A 14,113-nucleotide genomic window follows, 5' to 3' on the forward strand; every position below is an offset into this window, starting at 1 on the left:
GTTAAATACCTGGAAGAAAAATCTATACTGAACCCAAATCAATTTGGATTCAGACAAGGGAGATCATGTACAACAAATCTGATCTGCTTTTACTCAAGATTAGTAGACATAATACAAGAAAGAGATGGATGGGCAGACTGTGCTTTTCTGGACCTGCAAAAGGCATTCGATAAGGTACCTCATAGGAAACTAATAAATAAGATAGAGTCAAAGGGTGGCATCAGAGGAAAATTATTGGAATGGATGAAAGACTTCCTGATTGAGAGGAAAATGAGAGTTATAATTAGAGAAAAATTCTCCAACTGGGAAGAAGTAAAAAGCGGTGTCCTGCAAGGATCAGTACTGGCCCCGATCATGTTCACCGTATACATTAATGACATGAATGAAGGCGTGGAGTGCTATATGAATTTTTTTTTGCGGATGATGCAAAATCACTTAAGAAGGTAAAAACAGAAGAGGACTGCAACTCATTGCAACAAGATCTGGACACGATATGGAATTGGACTCAAAAGTGGGAAGTGAAATTTAATATAAAGAAATACAGTACAGGAGTCCCTCAAATAACGCGGATTCGAATAACACGGATTCAATCATACGCGGATTTTATTTCAAAACCATCTCAAATGTAGAGAACCGTTTTAAAATTCGTGCCGAGTTGGGCACGCATACACACACACGCGGCAACATCGCAAACATTTGTGGTGACTGCTTTCTATTCTACCATATACAGTCGATCCTCATATAAGGCGGTCATTATGTACACTGGGAACTGCTCAAACAAGGGTGTGGGGCGAGGGGATAGCCGTGGGTGGCTGCCTGCTGTTACGTGTCAACCTCCGGGTACTGATGGTCGCTTCCACCACCTGCGCTGTGCTATCGTGAAATTTTACCGCCCTAACCTGTTGAAGTGTAATGTTTCTTTCGTTTGGAACACAACCAATAAGTCTGATAATGACTGCGCTTGTCGTGTCTTAATTTCTCTTATTCTTGTTGTTACTGGCGGAGGTGGTTTGGGAGATCAAAAACAGACATATACACGCTTACACACGTGTAGACACGCACACGTAGACACGTGTCAGACAACCAGTGTATACACAAATACGAACACAGACACATGCACGTACATGCTTACTTGTACATGTGAACACAGACACATACACGCACGCACGCACACATACATACGCCACATACACACACACACACGTGTATACGCCACATACACACACACGTGTATACGCCACATACACACACATATGTATATATGCCACATACACATATGCATATAAGCCACATACACACACATATACGCACAAACACATACATACGCCACATACACACACATATACGCACAAACACATACATACTTCCTCACCCCCCATCCCCCACCCACTCTCCCTCATGCATCACAGCATCATCTATACACAACCCCTCTCCATTCACTCCTATCTTCTGTCCTCTCCCGTCCTTCCTCCACAGATATTCCTCTCTTTTGTAATGCCCCTTTTACCCCATCCATCCATCTCATCCTAGGACGCCCCCTCATATTCACTCCTTCCACCTCTGCCTTCCACACTTCTTTTACTAATCTTTGTTCACTCATTCTTTCCATGTGTCCAAACCATCCTAATACCCTTTCATCAACCCTATCTCCCAGTTCCCTTTCCACCCCTGTTCTCCTCCTCACCTCCTCATTTCTCACTCAATCTAGCCTAGTAACCCCTATCATACTTCTCAGACATTTCATCTCAAACATGTTCAAACTCCTTCTCTCTTCCTCTCTCATGTTCCATGTTTCTGCCCCGTACAATGCTGTTGGCACAATCACTCCTTCATATAACCTCCTCTTAGTATCCATTCCCAGATGGCCATTTAGTTAGTAAAAATCTTGGATGGTGTATATGAAAGAACCTATATCTAAATTATGTTACTGTAAGAATGTTTTTAAAGAAAACTGGGAAATAGTAATTATAGAATGCCTTTTTATTAAAAGACACTAACACATCGTGTATTCTTATGACAACTGTTATGGCAATTATGCTAAAATTAAGAATATTCACAAGTAGGCCTAATATGAGACATGTAATCCTAACAAGAGTAATAGATCCACTGTTTATTCAACCATTAAAATTTACAAGTAGCAATGTCTATAAAACCAGAATTTCATCTAAGTTTTGGTTTTCCTCTCAACACAACCCAAGACAAAGCTGCAGAAATAATCCAGCCTTACCTTGACACACTCAACACATGGTTCATCACAAACAGACTCAAAATAGCTCCAACCAAATCTACAGCAACACTTCTCACCAACTGGACAAAAGAACACAAATACATACCTCATCTCTACATCAACAACACTCTAATACCACACACAAACACACCGAAAATTCTTGGTGTAACATACGATACATCCATGTCTTTCAAACAACACCTCACAAACATAAAAAACAAATGTACACCTAGACTTAACGCACTTAAGTCAATCACTGGAACAACATTTGGACAAAACAAAGAAACCAATATAACAATATACAAACAATGCATACGCTCAGTGATGAATTATGCGAGTCCTGCATGGGCTCCTAATCTCAGTGAGACACACCACAACACCCTTCAAATCATACAAAACAAAGCCCTAAAAACAATTACAGGCTGCACAAATACATCACCTACAGACCATTTACACCATGAAACAAAAGTCCTCAAAGTCAAGGACCACCTCGACATGAGAGGCACACAAACACTTGCTGCAGCCACCACAAACACATCACACCCGCTACACTACATAGCAGAACACCCACACACACCAAGAAACATTAAAACTACACCCAAAGACCTTTATTACGCACAGATACTCTCTTCTCTTCCTCCACAACCACCAAATACCAGCCTCCGGAAACATATTCATAATCATATCACTCACCGCTCCATTAACACACTGAAAGACAACACACTGCTGCATGCCAGACCCCCTGATATCCACCCTTCTGAATCCTCTCTCCCACGAAAGGACAGAGTCCACTTGGCCAGACTGCGATGCGGTCACCACCCAGCACTTCTAAGCTACCAGAAGAGGCTGGACGACCGTGTTGTGAACAGCTGCTCAGGATGTAACACTTCACCCCATACCATACAACACATAATGGAAGACTGCATTATACACAATCATGCACGCAAACAACACAACATACACTCTATAAAGGATTTGTGGGAAAACCCAGTTTCGGCTGTGGCCTTCCTTGGGGAGACTGGACTGCTCGGACAGACAGTCTAGGGAACGACAACAACAACAACAACACAACCCAAGTGATTCCACTTGAGGCAGGCGTCACACACAACTGATGGTTTAATGCGAAGGTCATCTCCACAAGCATCACACTTGTACACAAGCATTTTTCCTTTCCATGTACACTTATTGTACAACAGTCCATGTATCATTATTGAAATAATGTCTCATTGTGTAAATATCAATGTGATCATGAAAAAGCTTATTTGGCAGATTGTCTGGATAAGATTCTACACATTTCACTAGGCTGAGCCCCACCAAGAGTATTGGATCATTAGGTGAAACAAGGTCGCATCAAAGGACCTGGTGTGCATGGTATGGGCTTGCTTAGTTTTGCTTTTTTTCTTCTGAGTAATCCAACAGCAATATCAGTTGTCCCATGAGGATGGCCGCATGTTGGATGCTAAACAGGAAGAATAATGTCAGTGACTGGTAGCTGGCCAGGTTGCTGGGTGATGGGTGGCTGGCCAGGTTGCTGGGTGACAGATGGCTGATCTGGTTGCTGGGTGACAGATGGGTGGCCAGGTTGCTGGGTGACAGGTGGCTGGGTGATGGGTGGCTGGCTAGGTTGCTGGGTGATGGGTGGCTGGCTAGGTTGCTGGGTGATGGGTGGCTGGCTAGGTTGCTGGGTGACAGATGGCTGATCTGGTTGCTGGGTGACAGATGGGTGGCCAGGTTGCTGGGTGACAGGTGGCTGGCTAGGTTGCTGGGTGATGGGTGGCTGATCAGGTTGCTGGATGACAGTGTAGAATCTAATCCAGACAATCTACCAGATATGCTTTTCAATGGTCACATTGACATTTGGTAAACCTCCAGATGTGCACACCTAAATGATATTTCAATAGAAAATTAAACATTAATATTGTAAATTACAATACATCACCATAATTGACGTTTTTACTAGCAGAAAAAAAAAAGTGACAAGTGATACACTAGCAACAAGTTGGACGTTAATGAGCTTCAAGACATCATGTTGGTTTCAGTTTATTGTTGAAGACAAACTACTGGAATTCTAATAAAGTGGTCTAGTCTTACCTAACCTCCTTAGCATCCCTAGAGGTCATCAGAGTAGGCCAATTAGTTCATCTTCCACAACAAACAAAATCAAACATGGCATCTCTAAGCTTGCCGACATACAAGTTGTTGCTAGGTTTTTTATTACTGATTTCTGCCAAGAAAAACACTGATGTATTCTAATTTACTAAATATATCTAATTTTTCACTTAGGTGTGCATTTCTGGAGTAATACCTGACATTTATACAATGAGACATTATTTTAGTAATGATGCATGGACTGTTGTACAACAAGTGTACATGGACAGGAAAGAAGTACTTGTGGAATGTGGAAATGACCTTCATAGTAAACCATCAGTTGTTTGTGATGTCTGCCTCAACTGGAATCACTCAGGTTGTGTTGGCAGGAAAACCAAACTTAGGACAAAATTCTGGTTTTGTAGGCAGTGCTACTTGTAAATCTTAATGGTTGGATTAACAATGGACCTATTACTCATGTTAGGTTTACATGTCTCATACTGGTGAATATTCTTAATTTCAGCATAACAATTGTCATAACAGTTGTCATATGAATACATTTGATATATCTACATTTTTCTTTTAATAAAAAGGCTTCTTATATAGGGGAAAAATGCTGTTGGTATATGTGTATGTATGTATAATTACTTTTCCTCAGTTTTCTTTCAAAATATTCCTACCATGATTCTTACCGGCTAAACATCTATCCACTGCCATATAGGCTATTTGACTGGTAACCAGCTACGTAGCCACTCTTGACCTACAATGATGGTGATACTCATACTAGTTTCTGTCAAATAGCAATACACCATTTTAAAGAAGAAATAATCTTAAAAAAAAAAAAGTAAAAATATGTATACATTCTAGAGTATTTCTTTTCCAAGAAAACTATATAATAATATATATAATGATGAATAGTCCCAACTATTTCCCTAGTATTTTGCCATAAACACTGTGGCTACTATTATCTATTTGTGGCAAGTTTCTTTTGAAAGTATTTTCTATGAGGAAAATAAGAAATGGTCATGTCTCATGATGAACTCAGCATGAACCTTTCTACTTTTCTATATTATACTGGCAATCTATTGACTTCTGAGACAGGAATCTTTATAATTTCCTATATCAAATAATCAGGTACATCATCAGATCATGCCACATCCCACCCACACTGCATTCCCACAGGCATGCCAGGATAATCATCATGCCTCATGAGTCATGGGCATTGGTTTTCATGAAAATTAATCATGTTGGTAAAATGAGGAGTACGGTGAAGCTTTCGTAACTAAGATACTATGGGAACAAATGACAATTTCTGGAACTTTATTTACTTGTTTGGCAATACAAACAAATAAATCTGCGCCGTAAATTGTATAGAATTCCAATTTTATAACTAAATTTCTACCCTTCATTCATACTGAAACATGTTTTAACTGCATATATATGACAAACCTGTAAGTTATTCATAAAACTGTTCTACGAAATTAAAAGTATCAAAGGTGGCCTCTTACCATCTTAAATAAATCCTTGGTTACTCTGCAATAACAAGTTCTAAAAACTGATAGGAAGTTAGTAAACTATCAGTCCACTATCACCAAGCTTTTAATCTCTGGTGCTGATGTAATTCAACCAATGCCTTCTTGGACGCAAGCCTAAATGCCCTAGATGTCTAGCCTCAGTCATGTGTGAAGTGTTTAGTTATTCAAATTTTCTTTCTTTACATTTTGGTGAGGGAACGAAAAAGTTATCCCCAAGGTGCGTAGTTTATTATGGTGCAACTGATCAGCTGAAGTAATTTCGAGTGTGAATGAAAGTCGTATTTCAGCTGGTTATTTTTCAGTTGTCTTTTTAAGTGATAAAATGATGTATTCTAGACTATTTTTGGCTGACAAAGGAATGAATACTCAACCATAGTATATATTTATTCCCTTGTTAGACTTTCTCATGTTCCAGTTCACTCCTAAATATTCTAGAAGTGTGGAATTCTTTGTAGGGCTGACTACTGTATTTTCTTTTTGTTACGGGGTTTTATATTCACAAAGGAATAATTTTAGAATGTATTCCTCCACCCGTATGGTTAATTAGTCCCTTCCCAAGTCTGCAAGCTTTACATGTTTAATCTAATCACTAAATTGAGAAGTTTAATTATATCCCTATGGAGTCTGGACCAAGTCTCTCACCGTTATGTTATAATTGGAGACCAAAAAAGAAATAAATCCCTATTTTCTGCTACCTTCCTAATATATAGAAATAAGATATACAAGACGAAAAAAAAAATCTAGATGGAGTACAGCGTGAACTGTAGACAAGGAATCAATCAATCAACCAATCAAATCAGCCATCCTGAGTCCACTGCTGAACAAAGGCCTCCTTCATAGCATTCCATGATTCACACGACCGCGCCATTCTCTGCCACGCCACTCCTGCAAACTTCTCAATATCGTCTCTCCACCTTCTGTCTGGTCTCCCTCTTCCATGCGTCCTATCTCGCGGCGTCCACTAAGTAACACACTTGCTTCATCGCTCCTCAGTCGTTCGCACTAACTTACCTGCCCAATTCCACTTCCTCTCTTTTACTGCTTCCACAATATCTCTCACTCTAGTCTGCTCTCTCACCCAACTTGCTCTCTTTCGGTCTCTCAGCGTTATTCCCATCACTGATCTCTCCATTCTCCTCTGTGCTGTCCTTAGTTTTGGTTCCCTAGCCTTCGTTAGTTTCCAAGTCTCACACGCGTAGATTATTGCTGGTAGAATGCACTGATTGTAAACTTTACGTTTCAAACATAAAGGTAGAGAGCCTCTCAGGATCTCATTATACTTACCAAACACTCTCCAACCAATTGTAAGGCGTCTTTTTATTTCATTATCATGATCTTTCGTCACTTTCACCATCTGGCCTAAATAATTATACTCTTCAACTTCCTCAAGACTCTCATCATCAATTACAATCTCTTTACCTTGAACTTTCGTGTTGAGCATTACTTTGGTTTTACTTTTATTAATTTTCAAGTCTACTTTGACAATTTTCTTGTTGAGATCACTCAGCATATCTTGCAAGTCTTCTGCTCTTTCTGAAATAAGAATAATGTCATCCGCAAATCGTAGGTGGTTCAAATATTCGCCATTAATCTTAAAACCTTTCTTTTCTCAACTCAATCTTCTGAAAATATCTTCCAAGCAAGCTGTAAATAGTTTCGATGAAATTGTATCGTCTTGCCGTGCTCCTTTTTCGATCTTGATCGTTTCTGTATATTTATGTAGTCGAATTATAGCGGTACCTTTCGCATAAATCTTTTACGATCTGTTCGTTTGTACCCTGCTTGCGTAGCGAGTTTAGTATTGCTATTTGTTCCAAGGTCCATATAGTATACTATATTATCGGAAATTTTCGAAACACTGGACTCAGAGTAACAGAATTTATTACCGACGTTTCGAACCCTGTCCGGGGTTCGTCCTCAGGGTTATACATAGTAAGCAAAAGGATTCAATTATATATTATACCGATGTTCTCTGGGACAGGTCCCATCGGATTGAACGAATTTGAACAAAATCAAAACCTATTACGAATGACAAAAGGAAATTAATTTCAAATTTGTATAAAACGTCACTCAAATGAAAAGAATTGATAAAACCACATAACCCATGTCATAATAAACGGAACAATACAAATTCTAAACGACACCCAGAAATTAATAACATAGTAAGTACAAAGTGTCACCAAATGGAACCACCGGGAAAAAAAAATAATAATAAAAAATAAAATAAAAGGGCGAAAAGAAAAATATCAAATGTCACAGACCAGACCAGTATACTATATGGACCTTGATTTGTTCTACCGAGTCAAAGGCCTTCTCGTAATCTACAAAAGCTAAACACAGAGGCATATTGTATTCTGTTGTTTTCTCGATTAGTTGGTTTATCGCCTGCAAATGGTCTAGGGTCGAATATCCGCTCCTAAATCCTGCTTGTTCTCTCGGTTGATTTCCATCTAAAACTTGACTTAGTCTATTTGTAAGGATCTTGGAGAATACTTTATATACATTTGATAGCAAGCTAATCGGTCGATAGTTACTGAGGTTCATTTAGTCTCCTTTTTTATGAAGCAAAATCACTATAGCATTGCACCACGCATCAAGAACGCTTTCTTGACGTAAGCACTGGGTGAACAACTCAGCTAATTTAATATGAACTAATTTCCCTGCGTCTTTCAACAGATCTATTGATATACCATCTTCCCCATGTGCTTTTCCTTGTTTCATAGTTTTTAGAGCAAATTCTACTTCCTTTGTAATCTCTGGTACACTACTAACGTCTACACATGAATTTACTGATTCAACTACGGTCTTCGACGAGTAAAGCTCTTGGTAAAATTCTTCTACTCTTTTTACCATTTTGTCTCTACATTTAATTATTTCTCCATTTCTATCTTTCAAACATATCATTTGCTGTCTTCCTAAAGCATGTTTGCGCTCGGTCACTTTAATACTTTTACCCTTCCGAATAGTTTCCTCTATTTCATCCATGTTTCTCTTTCTTTTCTCTAATCTCTGCCTTTTGTTGATAAGCTTGTTTAGTTCTACTCTTTCTATTTCGTCTCTCCTACTTTTAATCTGCATGGTCCTTCTTCTTTTAATAAGGTCATTTGTAGCTTGGGAGTATTTGTTTTCTCTAATGTTTTTTGTACTTCCTACTTTCTCTGCCGATTCCCTAATGATATTCACTAAATTCAAATTAATATCTTCCACGGTGTCCTCATTAGTTCTTAGAGCTTCGAATCTATTTCTAATTTCTAATTGAAATTTCTTATTATTATCCTTAGCCTTTGCAATGCTTATTTTCTTTTTTAAAATTAGTTTATTTCTCTCGGCTCTGAGATTGAATTTAACTGTGCAACCTACCATTCTATGGTCACTACCTATGTTGACTTTATTTATCACCGTAACATTGTTAACGCTTTTGCTCTCATCTCCTAATATGAAGTCTATTTTGTTCTTTGTTGTTCCATTTGGACTTCTCCACGTCCATTTACGACCTACACGCTTTTGGAAGAAAGTGTTCATTATCTTCATGTTGTAGTTCTCTGCAAAATTTACTAACATCTCGCCTCTGTCATTTCTTTCACCTACTCCAAACTTCCCAATGCACGTCTCATCGCCCATCTTCCCCACTTTAGCATTAAAGTCGCCTATTACCAACGTGTACTTACTTTTTTCTTGATCCATTACCTGACTTAAATCATCATAGAACGACTCAATTTCATCGTCTGAACTCTGTGAAGTTGGTGCATAAACCTGAACTATTTTTAGAGTGTACCTTTTACACAGCCTAATCACAATCCAAGCTACCCTGTCTGACAAACTACTGATTTTGACTACGTTACCAGCAACCTCTCGGTTTATCAAGAATCCTACTCCACTAGATCTTTCTTTGTCCTTACCTCTATAGTAGAACAGGTGGTGACCATCTTGTAATTGTATCAGCTTTTCTTCCGCTCTTCGGACTTCGCTCAGTCCTACGATGTTCCACTTGATGTCTAGTTCTTCCATTAAACTCTCCAGCCTGTGATCTTCTGAGAGACTTCTTACGTTGTAAGTATAGATCTTCATTTTCTTCATGTTGTTTAATGTTCAAGACTTTGATTTGCTTGGACAGTGCTAACTCACATTCGGTGGCACACTGCCCATAAGCACACGAGGCAATGCGGTTGAACCTTTAGGAGACGATGGTCCAAAAGGAACGCCCAATTTTGTTTTGGTTGTGCTGTTCATATTGGTTATGAAGGGGGATTGGCAGTAATCTCACCTCCTTGCCAACTGGTTTCTGGTGAGATATTTCTCTGGTGTCACCTTATTCATTATATTCGGTGAAGCCCTATTAATCCATAGGGTGCCCAATGGTCCACGCCGTCATTATGACGGTACCCCATATACTCTATGAGGAGTTTCCCTGCTCGCCATCAGGGACGTGCCAGTTTACAGTGGGTCCTGCGACTGTGCGTGTGAGCTGCTCTTTGTCTGATTTTTGTTACAAAACCTGTTCGATATGGGTGACCCTGCAGAGATTGTCTCTCTATCGACATAGCTTTTGTAGTTATTAAGATTCTCAAGCCTATCCACCACGTCAAGGTGTCAACTCTCGGATAGGAGATGAGGAATACAGGAGGCTCAACATCCAAGTGAACAACCTGACAATAAATGCTGTAAAAATGAAAGAATTTGGTAAATATGTGAAGGACAACCCCGTTATTCAAATTTGTTATGTCAAAGGCTAGGACTAAATCCCGAATTGGAGATTTACACAAGAACAAAGAAAAAGAACCAAAACTGAGAATAACACAGAAAAGCTAATATACTTTCGGGATATTTTGCCGGAGTATTCATTGCTAAACCAGGCGGAGAATCACCCCCCTTTGACCAGTAGCGGATGAAGGGGGGGGGGGTTAGGAGTGGCTGAAGCCCCTGCCCCCAAATCTGTTCTTTCATTACCTCATTCCAAAAGTCGAGAAACCTGCCTCATGTACACCAGTACGTGGCAGAAAGCAGCAATACAGTGGCAGAAAGCAGCAATACAGTGGCAGAAAGCAGCAATACAGTGGCAGAAATTTCCCCAGTTTTAATAAAACACCTCTGTGAGAATAATTGGAAGGAACACATTACTGAGGGTAAATCTTTAAGAATGTAAGATTAATTATTACTTTTGCCCAATATCTTAAAAGAAAATAAACCAAGTAAGAGCATATGCTTCAGTTTATATTCAAAAATCATCGTATTCATGCTACAGAGTACATCTGTTTAAAAGCGTCATCTATATTTACAAAAATTAGGGTGGTAGCCCCCACGAAGCGTAATCTACATTTACAAAAATCAGGTTAGCTCCCCTCCGAAGCGTCATCTACATTTACAAAATTCAAGTTAGCCGTTTTTTTTTTCTTCTTTTTTTCTCCTGGATCCGCCACTGCCTGCGACAACTAACATAGCACTTGAGGTCAGAGTCCTTATATGCCTAAGTGCCGCCCCGGGGAAAGGTTTTCAGTGACGCCCCCCCCTCCCCCCACCAATTTCCACATCCACCATATCTTACTGCTTATGACCCTCATTTGTGTAATGTGATTAAAGTATACCGACATATTTAATAAAAAATGCATTTGCTGTGTGTGCCGTATAATCAAGTGAAAAATTAAAGTGAACTTTTTCATGAATATTAGAAGAAAAAAAAAATTCCTCAGACTGCAATTTGTTTGTGGCAAGGGAACATATTTCATATTCTGTTTATTCTAACGCAGAGGTAAAACGAATACTATAAGGTAAGTTAGCGGTGGGGTGAGGGAGAGCCAGAAAACCTTTCCACTGCGCAGGTAGATGATGACGTCAACGGAAATATCGAGACCATGGTTCCGCGGGTCGAGAGCTGTCAGTCACTCACACACCAGTGTGTGGAGCGAAGCTCCATCTTCTGATTAAAGGGGTAGCTAAAGCAGACAAATAACATATAAAAATGCCAACAGTTTGTATAGTGCAGAAGTGCAATGCCGTTAGACTGAAAGTTGTTAAAAATATACATTTCTTTTCACTACCCAAAGATAAAGAATTAAGAAAGAAATGGATTGAATTATATGGCACACACAATACTTTGTCATCTGGATATGTAAGCAGCCGTCATTTTGAAAGTAACTATTTATTAGCAGCATTTCCTGAAATTTTCATTCAATTGCAAATAAACAGACTAAAGAATCCGGTTAAAACATAACTGAGCTTGGTGGAAATAAAGGTCTACATATAAAATCCACGCTTCAGGAGATATGGAAACCCACGCAAATCCAAAATGTAATATAACAAGAACCGTATGATGCTTTTATGTGTCATTACTACTGGGTTTATATATAGCTAGTTGGTGTGTATCAACAGTATAATATCTTCCTCATCTACCTGATCAACATATAAATTTAGATTGACATGTCATCCCATCTAATAACTCGTCATATTAATATAATCCACCTAATGTGAAAACATGATTTTTTTTTATAACTTTTCTGGCGGTCATATCTCAGATACTGATAATTTGAGGGTAAGAAAGTGATACTGAGTAATTTCAGTATTATGTGAACATCATAGTGTAATTTTAAAGTTTACCATACATACAGATGGTTTTCCTTAAAGTTTACATTTTCTTTCACCTCTCACTCTCTCCCCCTCTGGATTTCCTATGACGTCACGGTGGAGGTGCGTGGAAGGGGGGGGGGTGCTCAACGTACCTTAAAGTATTCGTTTTACCTTGGGCAACAAGTCCAGCCTCGAACTGCCACCCCCCTTAAAAGTGCCCCCGCCCCCGGCCATATACCCCTGCCCCACCCCCATGTGAGGGGCCCTGCCTGTGGTTAACATAATAATACAATACATACATATACCAACGGCTTTTTCCCCCTTACAAGGGAGGTAGCCAAAAACAAAGGCATAAAATCCACCCCCACCCATTCCATCCCCACATACTCCACTCCCATTCACCACCCCTCCCTCCCTCTTATCTTGGCTCCTCCTGGATGACGGGTCATCCTTGCATCTCGCCCACTGCCCTGGGTCAGAAGCAGTGTAGCAAGACACAACACATCCACAGCAAGGCCGCTTCATTTAATCGGCGACCCCCACCTCTCCGTCCCCTCATACAAAAAAAAAAAAAAAAAGAGAGAGAGAAGACGGCGAGAAATCCCTTCAGGCTGTGTCAAAAAATCATTCACCCATCCCAACCCACTCCCCTACATCCATACACCCATACATACTCCCATCATCCATACACAATCATTCTTCACTCATCCCTATCTTCTATCTTCTCCCTTCCTTTCTCAACAAACATTCCTCTCTTTCCTAATGTCCTTTTTACCCCATCCATCCATCTCATCCATGGTCGCCCCCTCATGTTTACTCCTTCCACCTCTGCCTTCCACACCTCTTTTACTAATCTTTCTTCATTCATTCTTTCTATGTGTCCAAAGCATCCAAATACTCTTTCATCATCCCTATCTCCCAACTCCCTCTCCAACTCCGCTCTCCTCCTCACTTCCTCATTTCTCACTCTATCCAGTCTAGTAACCCCTATCATACTTCTCAGGCACCTCATCTTAGATACATTCAAACTCCTCTCTTAAGTTCCATGTTTCTGCCCCATACAGTGCTGTTGGCACAATCACTCCTTCATACAATATTCTCTTAGCATCCATTCCCAAATGTCTATTTTTCATTACACTTTTTAAACCCCCAAGACATTTACTTGCTTCTCTCAATCTACATTCTACCTCCACCCCCACTCCTCCCTTTCCCGCCACATTCCCGCCTTTACCTGAAACCACTCACTCTCTCTAAAATAAGGAACATACAAGAGTTGAAGGGGAACAAATCACTGGGGCCAGATGGGATACAAGCAAGAATAATTAAGAAACTAACTGAAGAATTTTTTGAACCCTTAACAATACTTTAAAATATATCACTTCATGAAGACATAGTACCCAATAATTGGAAAGTTACACATCTAAAGGTCATTAAAAAAGGAAATAAATGTGATCCAGGCAACTACAGACCGGTAACCTTAACTAGTGTGTTTTGTAAAGTGATGGAGACACTGCTGGGGGAGAAAATAATCGAGCACATGAAAAATAATATGCTTGTCAGCGGCAAGCATGTTAGGCTTCATTAGTAGCAGATCCACAACTCTACAGTTAGGTGTTTGATGATTGGACTAAAGCAATTGACAATGAACTGGCTGTAGATGTAGTTTACATGGATTTTATGAAAGTCTTCGATCGCGTGCCTC

General features: G+C 39.7%; 2 protein-coding genes across 2 annotated transcripts in view; one reads left to right on the forward strand and one right to left on the reverse strand.

Moving 5' to 3' along the window:
* mio (GATOR complex protein mio) overlaps nucleotides 1-6,098 on the reverse strand; it is a 61,761-nt gene extending 55,663 nt beyond the window's left edge. The window contains exon 1 of the mRNA XM_076173172.1: nucleotides 5,824-6,098. The gene's annotated coding sequence lies outside the window, so the exon portion shown is untranslated. The remainder of the gene's footprint in view (nucleotides 1-5,823) is intronic.
* On the forward strand, nucleotides 2,141-4,499 carry LOC143018351 (uncharacterized). Its single transcript, XM_076173711.1, has 2 exons — nucleotides 2,141-3,838; nucleotides 3,974-4,499. The coding sequence occupies exon 1, from the start codon at nucleotides 2,141-2,143 to the stop codon at nucleotides 3,269-3,271; it is 1,131 nt and encodes a 376-aa protein (XP_076029826.1). The 3' UTR covers nucleotides 3,272-3,838; nucleotides 3,974-4,499.
* Nucleotides 6,099-14,113: the final 8,015 nt, after the last annotated feature.

The sequence above is a fragment of the Oratosquilla oratoria genome, chromosome 34, assembly GCF_046742065.1.
Source record: "Oratosquilla oratoria isolate Oo_2021 chromosome 34, ASM4674206v1, whole genome shotgun sequence".
Lineage (NCBI taxonomy): Eukaryota > Metazoa > Arthropoda > Malacostraca > Stomatopoda > Squillidae > Oratosquilla > Oratosquilla oratoria.